Source organism: Clupea harengus, chromosome 19 (genome assembly GCF_900700415.2).
Source record: "Clupea harengus chromosome 19, Ch_v2.0.2, whole genome shotgun sequence".
NCBI lineage: Eukaryota > Metazoa > Chordata > Actinopteri > Clupeiformes > Clupeidae > Clupea > Clupea harengus.
The window spans coordinates 19495546-19513614 of record NC_045170.1 but is presented as its reverse complement, the minus strand read 5'-3'; the positions used below and the strand labels follow the sequence as shown (position 1 = coordinate 19513614).

The window sequence follows — 18069 nt, the reverse complement described above, 5'->3', positions numbered from 1 at the left end:
ACATTAGTGTGTATTCTCATGACTGCGTTAGCCAGCATTACTTAGGATCACTTCACCAGCTGTGTGTCTCAAATACTCGCTGCCTTGATAGCCCAGCTGTACCACAGGGTATGAATGCTAGTTGGTAGAATGTTGAAATAACTTAAAATGCCCATCCCTACTAGTAGCTGTGATAAATTAGTTAAGGTTATCTGACCTTAGCTGAAGCTCAATGCTACCTCTTCAGGAGAAAATGAGCCAACTCGGCATCTGTCTTAAAATCCTTCTGGGCTCTTAGCTGTCTCCATCTCCAATATCTACCTGCATTTTACTACACCTCTGATCATGCAGCTTTTTATGCCAAGGCTTTTTTATTCGGATAGAATCAAAGACTATCTCTGTTGGTCCAGTTTGTTTGCTTACTTCCATGCGGGTCACACGTTGCGTTCTTATCTGGCAACTAGGGGTGTTGAAATGGTACTGGAGAAATGGGCAGTGGGTGGAATCACAAGGCCAAAACACAAACATTTCTGAAAAAGAAATTTTAAAAGGAAAATATACTGGCTATAGCATTGTTGTCGGAAAAACCAGTATTTCAGTTTAGCATGTTTTCTTAATCTCTGATGACATATCATGGTAAGGTTTTCATGATTTGGTACAGTACATTTATTACATATTGGTCCTTTAAATGTGTAAAGTTCATCCTATTTCCAGTGTTATCTTTCTTGCGGTATGTGTCTTGTCGAGGCTTGTGTCTCAGTGTATCCAAGCAACCTCTTCTCATGTTGACATACCACTTAAGTGATGTAACAAAACATTCATTCAGTCTGCATTGTCTGTGCACATTCTTTGACAGTATGTTCAGAGGCCGTGTGGATCAGTGGATCAGATCCTTGGAGGTCTAAGAAAAGGCCACTCACCCAGGGGGCCCTTTACTCTGATCCTGATCAGGTAATAAACTTGAAAAAGAAAGTATATATACATTGAATTTCCCTCTATGTCCCAACTGCTGCAACAACACGACAACAACACTGCACTTAAACAATAACATTCACAGAGCTACCTGTGATAAGAGAGCTAGCCACTGCTAGTGTCAGAGCTACCTGTGATAAGAGAGCTAGCCACTGCTAGTGTCAGAGCTACCTGTGATAAGAGAGCTAGCCACTGCTAGTGTCAGACAGCAAAGACGTGTGTTGACAGTGCAGCTGACTCTGGAACAGATCTGGCCCAGATCCACTCCAGATCTAATCTAGATCCACTCCAGATCTAATCTAGATCCGCTCCAGATCCACTCCAGATCTAATCTAGATCCACTCAAAATCTGGTCCTGATTGGTGCCAAAATCAGCCGTTATGTGGGTATTGTGAACCTGAGTCAGTGCCGGCCATGGTAAAGCACTGTTTGGTTGTTGGAGGATATCCCTTTATGCTGTGTGATGCTGTAGAGGTAGACTAGCATACAGTACATCAGGTGATTACTGCTTAGATGACAATGGAGGTGAGTTTGAAAACTTCCGTGTTAGAAACAGCCCAGTTACTGTTATACTTCACTTAATGGAAAAATTAGAAGATGCTTTTACGCTTGTTCTTTCTTTTAATAAGGTTAAATGATAGGAAATGGCCTCTGTGGTTTATAGAAGAAACATCATACCTGCACAGTCCATGACAAACGAACAGAAGCCACAACTGTGAAGGGAAATAGGTCAGCCTCAAGTGTCCGGAGTTTCAAACACAAACCCATTTTCCACCAGCATACTGCAGTGATTACTTCGTGAGAGACTTTTATCAGTTTGTATCATGTGCCTGGTTCACCACCCTTTACAAACACATTTCAGTGATATTTGAAAATGAATCATGACCAATTATCCACATTTTTCCCAAAGTGCTTTGGTAGTTTGCTAAAGAGGTGGCAACTTTTTGGATAATCCTGCAGCCAACTCAATGATGGACTATATTCTCCTCTGAGGTTGTTCCAAAATCAATGTGTAACAGTTCAACAGTGGTGAATCAGATGGGCCAGACATTATGGGAATTTCCTTAGAAGTGAAAGCCCATCACCTCAACAACAGTGCTGTGGCTTTAGCTTTTCTGTCAACATGCATGTTCTCTATCTGATACTAGGGCTGACTTGTTTTCTTATCATTGGTAGCTTTTGATTTTTTTCAACAGGGTGGATTTTGTATCAAATATTTCATGTGTGTTTTTTATCTGACCACTAAATGTACAGAAAAACCTTTCGACATAATTTAGATTATGCAATGTAATACTGGCACATAACATACTGAAGGATAATAGCTGCTTAAAATGTTATTGTTTTTAACCTGAAAGCCTATTCACGTTTACAAAAACATATGATACATTATCACTATATATAGGGGATTCATTTATGGATTTTCTCTTTTTTTTTTGCAGTAATCCTTTCTGACTCAAACACCAGGGACTGTAGGCGTCATGCTGCCCTGCAGCCACCATCAGATTTGAACCTACTGCCATGTAATAACCTGGGTAGAGGTAGAGCCCATTTCTGGAGAAGTGAGGACAGGAACTGGTATTAAAGTTGTTCCAAGCAAACAGAAGGAAGCATGCATAGGCAAAATAGGTCAGGTTACTGTAGCACATGTAGGGGGAAAACATGTGGTAAGGTAGCCTGCTGGGCCTGACCAATGAGCTGGTAACACATCAGATACTAGGCTTACCTCTTTATATATACTTATATATCCTATAGAAATTCCAGACAACTAGTGTACATAAATAACAAATTGGCAGGCAGATTTTAAATTATAATAAAGGTGCATTGTGTATGATTTGGTGGCATCTAGTGACGAGGTTGCAGATTACAACCAACTGAATACCCCTCCATCACTCCTCCCTTTCCAAGCATGTAGGATAACCTACGGTGGCTGTCAGTTGTCATAAAAACATGAAAGGCCCTCTCTAGAGCCAGTGCTGTCTGTTCTTCGTTACTGTAGAAACATGGCTATGCAACATGGCAGACTCCGTGGAAGAGGACCCGCTCCCCTGAAGATATTAAGGGCTCATTCTACGCTAACAAAAACACAACAATTCATCATTACAGTAGTAGATGCAATTAAAAACTACACACTGTCCCTTTAAATCAGCAATATGTAGGAGCCAAGTGTTTAAAATCGGTACTGCATTCCATATTCAAAATATTAGAGAGCATCGTCTCCCTCCTCCCCAGACTCGAAGCTCATGAGGGTTGCCAGGTTCAGGACACTGACACTTTATTTCATCTCTGCTAATAGATCCCCCTAAATTCTACACACTGTACCTTTCATGCCATCCAAATGTGTACAACAACATACACTTCTTCCTCTCCCAGATGAGGATCATGACAGATTTATTTTTATGTTTTGTGGGATATAAAAATGGAAATAAAACTATTATAGAAGTATTTCCCTCAAGGATGTTATTGTTTAACATATAATATTAAAAATAATTGGACATGGATATGGTAGTTGGACATTAATCTATGGAAGACAAAGTCCATAACTTGATGAGTTGTTGAGGCTGTTGACTATTAAAGTGTATAGTTTGTACTTTTGTAAAGCTTAAAAACTTTGATATTCAACTGAGCAAAAGTTGTGATGAATGAGTTATATTAAGATCAAGCGCATTTCTTAAACCCTGTCTTTCCGAACACACTCTGTGGCTCAAAGACTTCTGCTGATCTGTTTTCTCACACAATGGTTTGTTTCTTGAGAGCCCGATCTGGACAGGAAGAGACCATGAAACTGCTATTCATAGTGGACTGCACTGAAAACTGGATATGGATATAGAGTTCTGAGAGAAAACACTATGTGAACCTCAGATTGGCTGAACACAATTAAATACCAATTTTAAACACCATTATCATAAAAAGATGAGCTTGAAAATGTCTTTCACTCCAGAACTTTATGCCTTCACTAAATCACTAAGTATACTGTCTACAAAATCCACTGTGATTGCAAGGTTAAAACATTTTTGAAAACTCCACTGCAAATAACCAGTTACCTTTGACGTTCGGACAATAGACTTGTATGAACATGACAAAAATGTTCATGATGCATTTACCTTCACAAATGTTTAGATGTCCATAGCACGCATGTCCTGTATTTATTTTCCACAGTTACCTACACGTCCACCCTAACCTAGTCTCCAAGCAGTGTGCAGGTCAGAGCAAGGGACTCCTTGACCCTAAAATATTTTGCTTCACAGTCACCTGGTTCAGGCTGCACCCAAGGACTGGAGAGATAGATACGTCCACCAGACTTGAAACGAATCCAAACCAAGCAACTCTGGTGTGTACCACTGTTCACTTGTGCACAGAACAGCCTCTTATTCATTATTTAGAATAGCAAAAAACAAGTTCAGGATTGCTAAAGTCTGAAAATATAATGATTAAATCCAACACAGTATCTTCAGTGTTCAATATTGAATAATGAATATTCAGTATTGATCGATGTTGTTCACTATTGTTTCATTTAAAACTGGACTTGCAAAGGAATTGTGCAAAATCATTATGACTTATATATCTGTTTGTAGTGTGTGCTGTGTGAGTTAATTTTCTTTGTATAGCATTGTGTCATGCTTTTCAAGAATCATCCCAATTTAATTTGATCATTTAAAAACAAACATGACCAAAAGTACTGTCTGAACAATGCTGAATGATTATAATCTACCATGACAAAAATGGGTAACACAAAAAAAGTTGTTCTCTGTCACAAGGAGCCATGGCTTCTCGCCCATCAGTGCACATCTTCTCACCCCAGGACAGTGACAGCCACAACTTCGGCGTCCCACTGCTGTGCTGGGTGACAGAGGTCATCCTATCCCAGGTCTGTGTCCGCTGGACAGTAGAGGGACAGAAGGCAGAAGGGTGGACGAAGCAGCGAGTTGGCCACAGTGTTCACCCAGAGCTGGGTCATGGTCTGGGCTGAGCTGTGGGAAATAGGGGCCGAGTGTTTGTGTGTGTGTGTGTGTGTGTGTGTGTGTGTGTGTGTGTGTGTGTGTGTGTGTGTGTGTGTGTGTGTGTGTGTGTGTGTGTGTGTGTGTGTGTCTGTGTGTGTGTGTGTGTGTGTGTGTGTGTGTGTGTGCGTGCGTGGTGGAGTACGCGGGAGAGACCATCAAGAAACAGCCTGCGAGAACTTTTTGTTATGTGAAGCATCTATTACGGGTGTAAATAGGGAATGTGACTTAATCTCAGTAGTTTTTATGGACAGCTTTTAAAATTGGGTGTTTACATGCTGTTTCATTTTGAGTGTGGATCCATGTCATAATGTGGATTCCTGTCCATTCATTCACTATTCATGAAAATTAATACCTGGCATGTTTTTATGTAGCTCTGTAAATTATCAGATGAAATCCCTTGTGAATTTAAAGATCTAGCCTAACTCTACCAAGAGCAACTTCATGGCAAAACGGAGTTGGGAAGGCAATGTCTGGTTATAGCAAAGCCATAGATGTGTAGATCAATGTCAGACCATTTGCCTGTATGGTTTCTTTTGATGGAACTGTGTACTTGGTAATAACAATAAAACATTGCAAAATTCAACAACAAAAAATGTAAATCCTCATAATTTAGCACAGGGCCATTTGGTGGCGCTGTTGTGACATAAAATCATTGCAGTCGTCTTTTTTTCAGAACTATCTACTTGCCAATTAAAGGTAAATATAAACAACGAACACCACTACCACAAAAAACTAAAACCACCAAGAAAAAGTCAAGTGTTGGACTTAATATAATAATAATAGTTTTAATTGAGAAATATACAAAATTGTTGATGAGGTCAGAGAGATCATATCTTTGTTTGTTATCAAGAGAGCGACTCAAGTCTGTAAATGGGACCCGAGTCGCACTTAAGTTTCACACACGGTGACTTGTAAAATGATCATAAATGACTGTAAAATGCAGCACCTACACCATGGCGAGTACGCCAGAAGCAGCTGTCTTTTTTGTCATAACCTTTGGCTAGAATAACTTCACACAAGACCCAAATAAAAGACAAGATACAAAGGATGCTGGGTCGACCAAATCAAATTTAATCAGGCACCTGAAAACTCACCCAGATAGGTCAGTCACTTGGTAATGTAAAAGTCATTGTTAGCGCCTATGGATGGTAAGCAAACATGTTTGGCTCAGCATCAGCTATCTAACGTTAGTGTAGGTACATTTTTGTGTTTTACTCCTTAAGGTGCTTGGTGGACGTTTTCTTTTTACTGTGTGTAAGTTTCTGTCCCTGAGGCAATATGCATTTTGGTGCATACACAAATCCCTTGTCCTAACGAGGAATGTGAGAAACATATAAACAGGACCGTGGGAATCTCCTTGAGGCAGACATTAGCCACACTGTAACATACCTGGCCTAAACAGTAGCAGAAAAGGATGCTGACATACATAATTGACACCATGGGATGGAGCATGTGATGACAATAACTAGAAGACAGAAGGATGTATATAGCGTGTTGTGAAACCCCCCTCGAGTCATCACTTTTTCTAGTCTTGATAGAAACCAGCCAAAACTAGTTTGGTCATATGTCTGTTAGGCACGTGTCTTTTAATGAAATAACGGGGTTGTAGGTGTGATATGAGTTGAGTTTATAAAAGGAAGAGCATTGGATTTGTTGCTTGACTCTTGTGGTGCTTGTAACTTTCCCCGGTGCCGGTGCCGTAAAAAAAACACATGTGTTGCCCAAAAAGGTTTTACCACATTAGCTTGCTATTAGCTTCAGAGCTAAGGGAGGTTAACTTGATTAGATTGGCGTTCGCTGAGTATTTTAAAAAGATGAGTGAGTGTATGTTTGATTGTCACACTTATTCAGCAACAGGCCAGTGAGTCCTTTCAACTTCCTTCCTACACTCATGTTTTCCCTTTCAACAAATTGAATCAATCCAGATATGTAGTTTAACCCATTTGCATGTTATGACCTCAACCAAGAGACTCGAGACTTGACTTGCAATTGAGCTCGAAGACTTGAGTCTTGACTTGGACTTGCAAAAAAAGACTTGTGAGCATCTCTAGGTATCAACCATAAATAATTGGACATGGAATTAAACCTCTCCTCTCCACTACTCTCCACTACTCTAATAAAGCTACCTCTCCTTAATGATGTCCATATGTTGCTTGACTCTAGCACAGAGCAGGGCCAGACACAGTCTTGGAGTCTGCTGTATCCCTTCACAAACAAAGCGGTTTTCTGCTCATGGAGAAGTAAAAAGAAGGTATTATTCAAACGAGAGAAGGGCAGTTACTGGGACAGGAAGAACCCATCAAGTGTGCCCCATGGTGTTGAAGTATTTTAAGACGAAAGCGCATTTTAGGAGCATTTGAAGGAATTAAAAGGATGTTCACTCACACCCTTGGCGAGTGCTTCAGCCGCGTCTCTCGGCAGTTACATCTATTTGTGTCAGCGTGTTCCTCACAGCCGTTGTGAAGACAGGATGTAAGAGACCAGGCAGGCAGTGAGCTTGAGGCCGCGGCTGGGGGTAGCCGCATTGGTGAACAATGGGCAGCGCTTTGTGCCTCTCTGCTTTGAAGGTCTGCTTCGTGCCGAGCTGCATGGTTAGCTTTTTGTTGTTGTGAGAGGCACTACTAAGTTCCTCGTACGCTACATCGCCCGCCATATCTAGGGGCACAGTATCCTGTTTATACCTGAAAGCGATGTGACGTTTCATCCCCTTGACCTTTTCAGCTGCCGCATGTGAGAAAAGTGTCTCTACGAGTGCTCTATGTTACCCCAACTTTCAAGAAAACCACTCAAATCTATTTATGAGACCTTAAAATGCTAAGAAATAAAGGTTACTATAGCTTTTTATGTTCCCTGATATCTCCTTATTTTAAATGACAGCACCATGACATACTGTTACAACTATACAGTAATTATGAGGTGAAAGTCAAGTAAAATAGAGGAATACTGAAGAAACATTAAGAATAGCAGAACCCTTAGGCTTATATGCACTGTCCTCTAATTTATATAGTTTTCCAAAGCGCAGTCCAGCACCTGAAGTTAGTCATCCATTGGAAATGAACATTCAGTAGCAGTGACACCATTACGGCTTAAGGTGGCTTAGTTTGTCGAGAGTAAGCTGCCAGATGAGATGAGGCGTGTGTTTTCAGGTCAACCTCAGTATGAAGATGATGGCATGTCGACTGCTGATGTTCGTTTTCTCTCTGGCTCAAGGTAACCAAGGTAAGTCATTTAAATGTACTCATTATTTTCTCAACTAATGCAAAATAAAATATTATAAGAATAATAACACATTATTTTAACATGTTGCTGACAAAATTATTTTAACATGTTGCATGTTATTTGAGGCTTGACACAGCATGTTAATCCAGCATGTAATCAACCATGAAATATGCATGTCTAGCTAAACTGCTTCGACGTCAGTAGGCCTACTTTGTCAAAGATTGAAAAAAAATTCTGCCACTGGTAATATCCAGTAAAATATCTCAATGTCATTTTAAATTGCCTCAACTGTCTGTTTGCAGCAGGCCAACCGTTCATCGTGACCCAGTCCCCAGATGTGGAGGTGGCCTTTGGGAGCTCTGCAAGGCTGCAGTGTAACATAGCAGAGCTCTTCTCCAGTTGTTCGCACGTGGACTGGCTGAAGCTGGACCCACGGAAGCCCATGGTCCTCCATGTCACTGACAGAGTCAAAATGGTTAACCCAAATGATATAAACAATATTGTTTTTAACAGTGTTTGTTGGGCGACCATCCCAGAGGTTACAGTCCAGGATTCGGGCATGTATTACTGTGTGCTGTCCCACGGGCAGTTTGCATACGTTGGCAATGGAACACGGCTCACGGTTACAGGTGGGAAATGTAAATGTAAAGATCTCTTTTTCACTAAACTGTTTTTGACTGTTTGTGACAGTGCTACTATAGGGGTAATACCGTCTTGATCGTGCAGTGTTACTACACTCAGTACGCATGGGGCAGGGGTGTGTTTCAGCTTCGTGCAAAGGGGGGAAGTGTGAGTGTGGGATTTATGTCTGAGTGTGTGTGTGTCTTTGGTCTGATGACTGACAGGTCGGGATCTTAATTTAGGAGGAGGGGGCAGGTGGGGAAGGGCAAGGATAGCTTTTTTTCTAGGCCCAATACAACATACTGTGTACTAATGCATATAAACAAATGTGTTGAATAACTTGAAAAAGAATCAGTATGGAAATCAATATCTATACAATCAATATGCACAGAAATACCAATACATATCATTTTGTCACACTGTCTTCAGAAGATCTGTCTAACTGCATCTGTCTAATTGTGATGCTTATTCTCAAACTACCTCATGGGGTAGACTGTCTAGGCTACCCCTAAACTGATTATGTTACTCTGCCTAATGTTGTATATCACAGGCAAGTATTGTTGATGTGCAGCACATCTAGCTCAGAAAAGAATTAACCCGGCAGAGTATTTAGAAATGGTTCTCACTTTTACTGCGAGTGAAGGTATCTGTGACATGTACCATGAAATTGAGTAGATTAAACCAGCCATGACAGCACCACTGCAAGTTTGTAGTCGACCCTCTGTCTCATAAATATCACCCCACTCCCTCCCTGCTGCCCCCACGTCCAAATTCTTGCCGGGGCTTCCTCAGTGTGTATCAGTCTGTGTTCCAACATTATGAGGCTACCAAATTTCTCCCATTTGTTATTTTGTAGTAGGATTAAGTAACGGAGATGCTAAGAGGAAATGTATAAGTGAAAGTTGACAGAAATATAAAAAAGTGATGTAAAGCACTTGACTAATGAAGTATTATTACTTCGTTACATGGCACTACTGGCCATAACGGTGGTGTCATGCCTCTGACTCTGTTGTTTGCTTACAGAGCCGAACAGTGTTCCGCCAGCTCCCTCCATTGAAATCATCCCGCCGATGGCCTACGCCTCCACGGTACCACTCCTGTGTCTGGTGTCCGGTGTCATCCCTTCCCAGGCCCGTGTCTCCTGGTTGATCAACGGAACCGTGGAGAATGGATGGACAGAGTCTGCCCTTGAGGAGGATGACGACCCACTGAAAAGGCTCACCCAGAACCAGATCCTGGTTCCGGCTGAGGAGTGGGAGAAGGGCATACCGTGTTCCTGCGTGGTGGAGTTTGCGGGGAAGAGCTTCTCCAAAACACTGCAGCACGATGGTATGACTTAAACCTATACTGTGTATTGACACAATTTATAGTTAAGATGAAGCATCTAATATATACACAAACGGTACTGCACATACAGTTCAGAAAATGTATAGAGTACCTAAGATCACTCAACAGGTAACATGCACAGAGAAGTGTATCAGGAATAATCTCTCACTGAGATTAAAGCAGGTTTAGGCGTCAGATTCATCATCAGATTTCCATCAGTTTAACTTAATTATACCATGTTATTTAATCACCATCCATATAAATAATATTATTTTGCACATGCACAGTTTGATGATCCAATAAACCATTATGATGGCTTATCTTATAAATGTAACCTATGACAATCTGTACAATATATCCTGACAAGCATACTGTTCAGTAATTGCTTTAAATCTATCCATCTATCTGAAACAGGATTCCCAGTTGATTAGACTGGAGGTTAATGGTATATTAGGAGGATCATGCACATTTATACCAGCTGTTCCCTTTTCTTTTTCTGTAGCCAAAATAGCAAGGTTCTCAACATAACAGTACCATAACTGCACTGTAAGTTCCTTTGAATAAAAATGTATACCAGTTTTTTTTCTTTTTTGCAGACCAGTGCTTTGCTGTATTTTGCATTTACACGGTCGCCTGGGTAACGTCCAGTATCATACTTTTGCTCTTGGTTGGAACAACAGCAGTCTGCCTCTGCAAAAATCCACCATTGTTTGTTTGAGGTAAGATTTAACTATATTTAACAAAAGGTAAACTTACATATCTGTCTTTGTTTTACATATCTGCCTTTTGTTTCTTTTATCAAAGGTTTCATTAGATTGTTCTACTGCAGGCTCCCCTAGGATTGAATACTCACTGTTCCTTCTGCACTTTTATCAACAAGAGCATAACTTATGAGGATATTACTGGCTGTATTTTAAACTTCCATGGCACATTCAGGATTGCAAGTTACAATAATAATTGTCAGATTTTATTTGCACAAACGTGCATATATAGTGGCGACACAGGACAAATTCACGCACACGCAGGCCTGAGGTCACTGTGAATTGACTCTCTGCATTTCTCCCATCCTGGACCGTCCTTCCTCCAGAACCCCAGGAGCAAGTGATCCGTCTTGGTCAGGGACGGACAGTTCAGTTCTTCTGCTGGGGTTCTTAGTGGAGGAAACCCCTAGTGAACACAGGGAGAACATGCAAACTCCACACAGAAAGGCCCGGGAGATAGCCCACATGAGCACTGGAGGCCTGGGGAGGGGACCAACAGCGCCCCATGCGGGAATCGAACCCAGGACCTTCTTGCTGTGAGGCGGCAGTGCAAGCACCTGAGCCACCGTGCCACCATACGTGAAATAAATAAACGATCATTGCTTTTTTTTGGGGGGGGGGGGGGGGGGTGGTGTATCTACTCTGTGATTTATTTCTGTCTTGTCAAAACTCTGGTAGCACCCAGTGCCCAGTAGCACACCTGTATGTTGCTTCATTTGCTGTCTGTTCTACTAATAAATGTCATGAACATGCCTTTTGAGTTTGATGTTCATCATGTGACAAGTTCAAAATAATCCTTGCTCTGGGTGAGAGGAAGAATGCTTGATGTTACTAGACTTAATATTATATATAATATTACTATATATATAGACTTATAGAGTTTGTCCCTTCGTGAATGTGTGCGATGTGGTTTTGCCTCATAATGCTGTGCATGTTGTAATGTTATGAGAGGTTGCCAGGGCAGTGCAGTATAACTGTGAAAACAGCCGAAAATAGAAGGTTCAACAGAAAACCATGCTTTCCTCTCCAGGTAACTCAGAACATGTCTCCAACCAACACAAAGTCCACTGTCCAGCTTAAACATCCCAGAGGAGAAAAAGATTCTTTACATATTCAACAAACTTCCTCAAGAATCTCTTAAAGACTCATCTCTTCAAAGATCAAACTCTTTCGTAACACCTCTAACACGGGTAACACTTTCACACTTCCTGTGCCCTTCGGAGCAGATTGACTAGAATTAGTGCTTTGTGCTCCGGAAAGGCCTACTTACCTACTGTGGCTTGAGTGTTGTTTCTCAGTTCTGAGTCACTTTGGATAAAACCACCTGCCAAGTGAATGAATGTAATGTAATATAATGAACGGTCAGTATGTTTTTAAAAAGTAGGTGGTGAAGTGGCGCACATGGATTGACCACTAAGAATCATGAAGAGGCAATAAACACTAATGTCCTAAAGAAGATCATACCAATAATGGCAAAAAATATGCCAAACCTCAAACCCTACAACCATTGCTGCGACCTAAATGTCTTGTTTTGAGGTCAGCTACAATGGTTGTGCTAGATTTGCCTGCACAATTTAGAGCGATGGACAGGAAATGGTCTGTGCTTGCATGCAGCCTCAGCATGTGGTTTCACACAAATGTGTGGTATTTTGTTGCACAATTGTGTACTGTGGTTCTCCACATTGTGTTTATGTCAGCGAAAGCATATCCGAGGACTGTGTGCTCTATTTTCAGAGTGTCCTCTTAACATCATGGCCCAAGAAGCTTAAGCGGTAACAGTAGGTTGTTTCTGTAAGGCAACGCCTACATGAAGATCACCACCTCACTACTCAACATATCTTTTAAGATCATTTGTTACTTTAAAGTGTTGAAGGAATCTCTCATTCAGCTTCTATGGTTGTCAGGTTTTTGCTTGTCACTTTTCATAGTTCCAACTCTCACTGCACTGGAGGCCCATGTAGTCATGGTAACTGCATGCAGTATGCACTTGACTGTGTTCATTTCCTCTTGAGGTTTTAATATACTGAAATATCACAATATGAGGTGAAAATAAAGCAACACTTTAGACAACATTTACCAACACTTTCTTAAAATAAATGAAAGTTCGGTAGAATAATCTGATTTGTCGTCTTCCTACAAACTCCATGCTAGAATCTTTACACGCGTGTCAACATGTGAAGAAGGATAGGCTGCTGTCGTTGGGTGGGGGTTGTGAGGTGTGTGCATGGGGGGGGCGGCGGGGGGGTTGAGCTAGAAGGAGCAAGTAGGCCATTTGTCCACCATAGTGTAAGTTTCATACCCATGACACTCATGTACCTTTTCAAACTCCTGAGACTTGTTTCTATGTGGGCCTTCACAGGTAGGCAACCATTTCATCTTGTTTTTTCTAACTGAAGTTAACTACCGCTTATTGCATTGCACTGTACTATAACTCACACCTTAAGTTTTATTTGCGCTCAGGAGGAAAAATGAAACCATGAGTTTATGTCAGATATGGTTTGGACGTTAACACATACATACATAGAATAGAATGGGTAGAATACATAGATGTTAAACACATGTAATCAAGAGTTTTTATCTTGATGACATGGGAAAAGGCACGAATGCACTAAAATGTGCACTTATATGTAAATATCAATTAAACACCTGGTGTGATACACATTGATCACTAGTATTTCAAAGAACAGTAACACCAGCAATTTATTTGTTCAAGATTAATGGACTGTGCTATGTCCGGCATGTAATACATTGGTTTTTGTCGGTGAAACAATCATTTTACAATGACTTCTTATGAGTAGAAAGTCAGTTAGCACACAGTGAAAGCTAAGACTTCGTGACTTTACTATAAGATGTGAGACCGTACCTTCCTTATTTTTTTTTTTTTTATTATTTTTTTTTTAACATACTTTTTATTGGATTTTTTTTGTTTTGTAGGCTGTTTGATTTCATGGAATTATTTTGTGCAATTAATCTGTATTTTGTGTTGTGCTGCCTCTTGCTTGTCATTATGAGTCTGTACTCCCGTGGTCTTAAAAAATCTAAAGATATTGGTGGGACCTCCAGGCTGATGGACACTTTTAAGATAAAAGAAAATCTATACATACAAAAATAAAAAAAGAGGTCAAACAGAAAAGAAAATATGTGACCCAAAGGTTGTTAACTTAGTGATATAGTTCAGAGTGACCATACACTTCCTTCCTACTGTGGAATGAATTCCCTCATCGACAAAGTTGCACTACTCTGGGAAGTTACAGCTAATTTATGTATGTTTCTCCTAGTTGCTGTGAAGGGTCAGTATATCACCCAGTATCCTGCAGTGATCAAGAGCAGGGTCAATGAGACAGTGACCCTTAATTGCCAGTTTGTTGGAATGGACTCGGCTTGCTACGCGGTTTCATGCATGAAACTGCACCCCAAGAGTGGCACGCTGGATTTCGAGCACGATGTTCGAGTATGGAAGGATGTTGGGAAAACGTCCTGCAAAGCAAACATCTCCATCGCAACCCCAGAGGACTCTGGGACATACCACTGTGCTGTTGTGGTCCTGCAACAATTGTTCATTGGCAACGGAACAACAATTGTTGTTGAAAGTATGTGTTTTTTTTTTGTCTCAGGATCTTTTACATAGACACATGATTCCTGTCTGCAAAAAATAAAGTATTCAGAGCATAAATGTGGTGTACTTTTTGTTTTGTATTTTTTACAGGCAATGACAGTCCCTCGGTTGAAATTGCATTGACTGTCCGCCACCAAAACAATTCGATTGCAGTCCTTACTTGCTTGGTCACCGGGATCCACCCGTCCCAAGCGCGTGTGTTCTGGGTCCTGGGCGAGGGGAGAGAGGAGGGTGGTCAGTCTGAGCCCGTCTGGACCAATAGCAGTGCCCCAGCTACTGTATTCACACGGAACCGAGTTTCTCTCCCGTTTGGATTGGGAGAGACCTGCACTTGTGTCGTGGAATATGCAGGGAGGACACTCAGCCGAAGTCTCACCTTAACAGGTAAGCCAAAACTCAGTTCTGCTAAATAGGATTTAAACAAACAGGACTAAATACACTGAATATTGCAATTATAACATGTTATCAGAATAACAAACATGAAAGAGATGTGTGCACCTAGCCCTGAGTTGAGATTAGGTGAAAAAAAATATGTGTGTCTGCACATTACATCTTAGGCTACCGAAATATTATTGTGCAAATTTGGACTGTTTTTGTCAGATCAGGCAAATTAAGGAGTATGGACTTCAGTTCACCCTGTACCTATCATATATTCATTGAGAGAGTGAGTGAGAGGATGATTGATTAATTGATTGAGTGAGTGAGAGGATGATTGATTAATTGATTTAGTGAGTAAGTGAACATAAGGGGATGCTTGAGTGAGTGATTTTACAATTGATTGATTGACTGACTTATCTAATTTCTTATTAAGATCCTCGAGGAATATGCTACACTATTGCCAGTGTACCTAGAATGCTGGCCATTGCATCAGCTCTTCTGCTGCAGTTAATGGTGGTTGCCATGACACTGTATTTCAGGAATATTAAAACAGAGAACAGGTCAGTGACAGGTTCAGACCATAGATGCTTCTCTTTGGAGAGAATAATGTCTCAAAATGATTTGTAACTGCATGTACCATGGTCCACAAATATTTAAGGATTTACAAATGTGTTTTTCCATCCACAAACACACACCCAACTTGTGACATAAGTTCTCATTTGAATAAGCATACTATGATTTGTACAAATTCAAGTCATTGCACTGTGCTGTTATCCGGTGGCTTCTTCTTCTTTTTATTCTTTGTATAATTCAGCCCGAATTGATTAATGCAGAAACATTATTCTTCATTCAAACTTTATTGCGTAGGTCTTATAAGACACGTGTGCTATGTATTTATCATTTTTCTGAACTTTATACTTCTTACATTGGGCCATTGTGACATCATAATAGGGTAATTAAACTGGCTTGCACCTGTGTTTTACTGACACCTTCGCCAATATGAAAGCTCCCTTTCTCTCTGTCCCTGTCAATATAGGCCTAACTGTATATCTAAGAGGTAAGAGGCACCTTCCATACTCTACTCAATTTTTCTTTCCATCTCTGTATCTTTTTATCTATCTATCCCTCTACAACTACTCTTACACTTCATCTCTCTGAATCACTCAATTTTCTCTCCTTCTTTCCATCTATACTCTCTTCACTCTTCTACCCCTTTTTCTTTCTATTACTCAAATACCACTCTATTTTTTCTTTTCATGTCAGCTTTCTCTGACTTTCAAGTCACTAACTCACTCACTCTCGTTCATTCACTCTCTCTGTTTATTTCTTTCTTTCTCTCTGTCTTAATATCTAAGTTCCCTATCTCTTTTATTTCTTCTCTCTCTCCTCCATCTTTCACTTTCAGTCTCTCTCTCTGAGAGATCTAGCAACATCCCAGCTACCTCGACCATAATGACTACCTATCTTGCTTTCTTTGACTCTATCTTTATCTTCTTATTACCTTCCTGGTCTCACACTCTATACCGTCTCTGTCTTTCTTTCTCTTTATCTCTTTCCAGTTCTCTATGTCTATATCAATCTATCAGACTTTACACACCTCTCCTCTTATCCCCTTCTCTCTCTCTACATGCCTTGCATTGTGTTAAATGTCCTGATCTTTTACTTAATATTTATTTAAAATGTTTAACATTTGTTTTCCCTGCACTGGTATTTCCTTCAGGAGATCTAGTTTGTAAAGCTGTAATTCCGCCTGCAAAGTGTTGAATCTGCATTTGTGGATCATCCAACACACCCATTCATCATCCATCCTCACACGCAGAATTACAGATTTACAAATGACATTTCAAATGCACAAGCAAAGTATGATGCATATTTACAAATTGTAAAGTATATGTTTGCAAATACAATAATTTGTGCAAATCATGGAACGTTTATTTAAATGAGAGCTTATAAGTCACAAATACAGTATACAAGTACACAAGCACAGTTCTGTGTTTGTTGAATATTTGTGGATCGTGGTACATGAATTTAGAAATAACTTTGACATATTATTCTCGTCATACTTAACTGGTATACATTAACCTGAAATTAACCTAAAATGAACTTACATTGTTCTTTTACTACTGAAACAGGCAAATGGGAAAAAATGGTGGAACGATACACAGAACTGGACAAAGGATGCACGTGTAAAAAATTGTAATATTACATGTGAAGTCTACAGCACACACCTAGCTGTCATTATTATAGAGGTCATTATGAAATTATTCAATTCAGTTTTAGTTATATAACGCCAAAACAATAAAATTGTCTCAAGGTGCTTTACAGGGCCCAGGGCCTGAATCCCCCTCAGAGAAAGCACAATAAATTATACATATGGACGGAATGTGAAATGTGTACATAAAGCATTTCAAGTGACCAATGACTCACCCAAAAGTCAGACTTGTTGTGACACTGACATTACTTGTATTAACAATCATGGAGACCCATTTTGATATCCATGCTGGAAGTCATCAACCAACATTCACATAATAAATTATGTTAAATGTGTTTTGGCTCCCTGTACAATTCTGGTGTAGCTTGCTTTCAGCACTGTCACAAAAGAGCACTAACAGAAATATTAAAGGAAGTCAGTCAGGAAGGACTCAAGTCACATAGAGTAAGTGGGGGGGAAATCATTGTGAGTGTGTGTGTCATCTTCACTGCAGGGCCTCAATAACAAGGATTAGACCATTCAATATTCAATACAGTCCACAATGATTTTCTTTATCAAGTGGAAGTTAGAGAAAACTTTCATGAATGTACTCTATGATGCCTCCTTCATATGTTGATATGCTATGTTTCCAAAGCAAAACTCTAAATGGTTTGAAAACTAAGCTAACTTTGGGTTTTAGACCCTGGCTGCTCTGTGGATCCCACTTCTTTGTAATACAACTGCAAGTATTAGTAGTTACTACTACCAACTGACAGCTACTATAACAACTGCAAGAACAACAACAACAATAATAATAATAATAAACCATATGAAACACTGAAAAGTAGACAAGGAGACAAGGAAGCATTATGATAGAATACAGATATTACAACGAAGAGAAAAAAAAGATCTTGAATAATATCACATATATCATCTGGGATCAATGCTGTAAGCTTATAGAAGCAATTCAGTATCAACATTTTAAAAAGTCACATGTTCTGCTTGGCG

The 18069-nt window shown here is 40.1% G+C and overlaps 2 protein-coding genes across 3 annotated transcripts; both read left to right on the top strand.

Moving 5' to 3' along the window:
- Nucleotides 1-8105: 8105 nt before the first annotated feature.
- Nucleotides 8106-10919, top strand: LOC116225030. The gene is made up of 4 exons (XM_031586524.2): nucleotides 8106-8168; nucleotides 8471-8797; nucleotides 9813-10118; nucleotides 10712-10919. The coding sequence occupies exons 1-4, from the start codon at nucleotides 8108-8110 to the stop codon at nucleotides 10831-10833; spliced, it is 816 nt and encodes a 271-aa protein (XP_031442384.1). The 5' UTR covers nucleotides 8106-8107; the 3' UTR covers nucleotides 10834-10919.
- A 2239-nt stretch (nucleotides 10920-13158) lies between these two features.
- Nucleotides 13159-17417, top strand: LOC116225035. 2 transcript variants are annotated; one of them, XM_042710635.1, is made up of 6 exons: nucleotides 13159-13235; nucleotides 14155-14466; nucleotides 14583-14876; nucleotides 15304-15430; nucleotides 15907-15927; nucleotides 17003-17417. In XM_042710635.1, the coding sequence occupies exons 1-6, from the start codon at nucleotides 13178-13180 to the stop codon at nucleotides 17058-17060; spliced, it is 870 nt and encodes a 289-aa protein (XP_042566569.1). In that variant the 5' UTR covers nucleotides 13159-13177; the 3' UTR covers nucleotides 17061-17417. The 2 variants fall into 2 exon arrangements, with proteins under 2 accessions (XP_042566569.1, XP_042566568.1); XM_042710634.1 differs by lacking the exon at nucleotides 13159-13235 and having other exon boundaries at nucleotides 13641-14466.
- The last annotated feature ends 652 nt before the right edge of the window (nucleotides 17418-18069 follow it).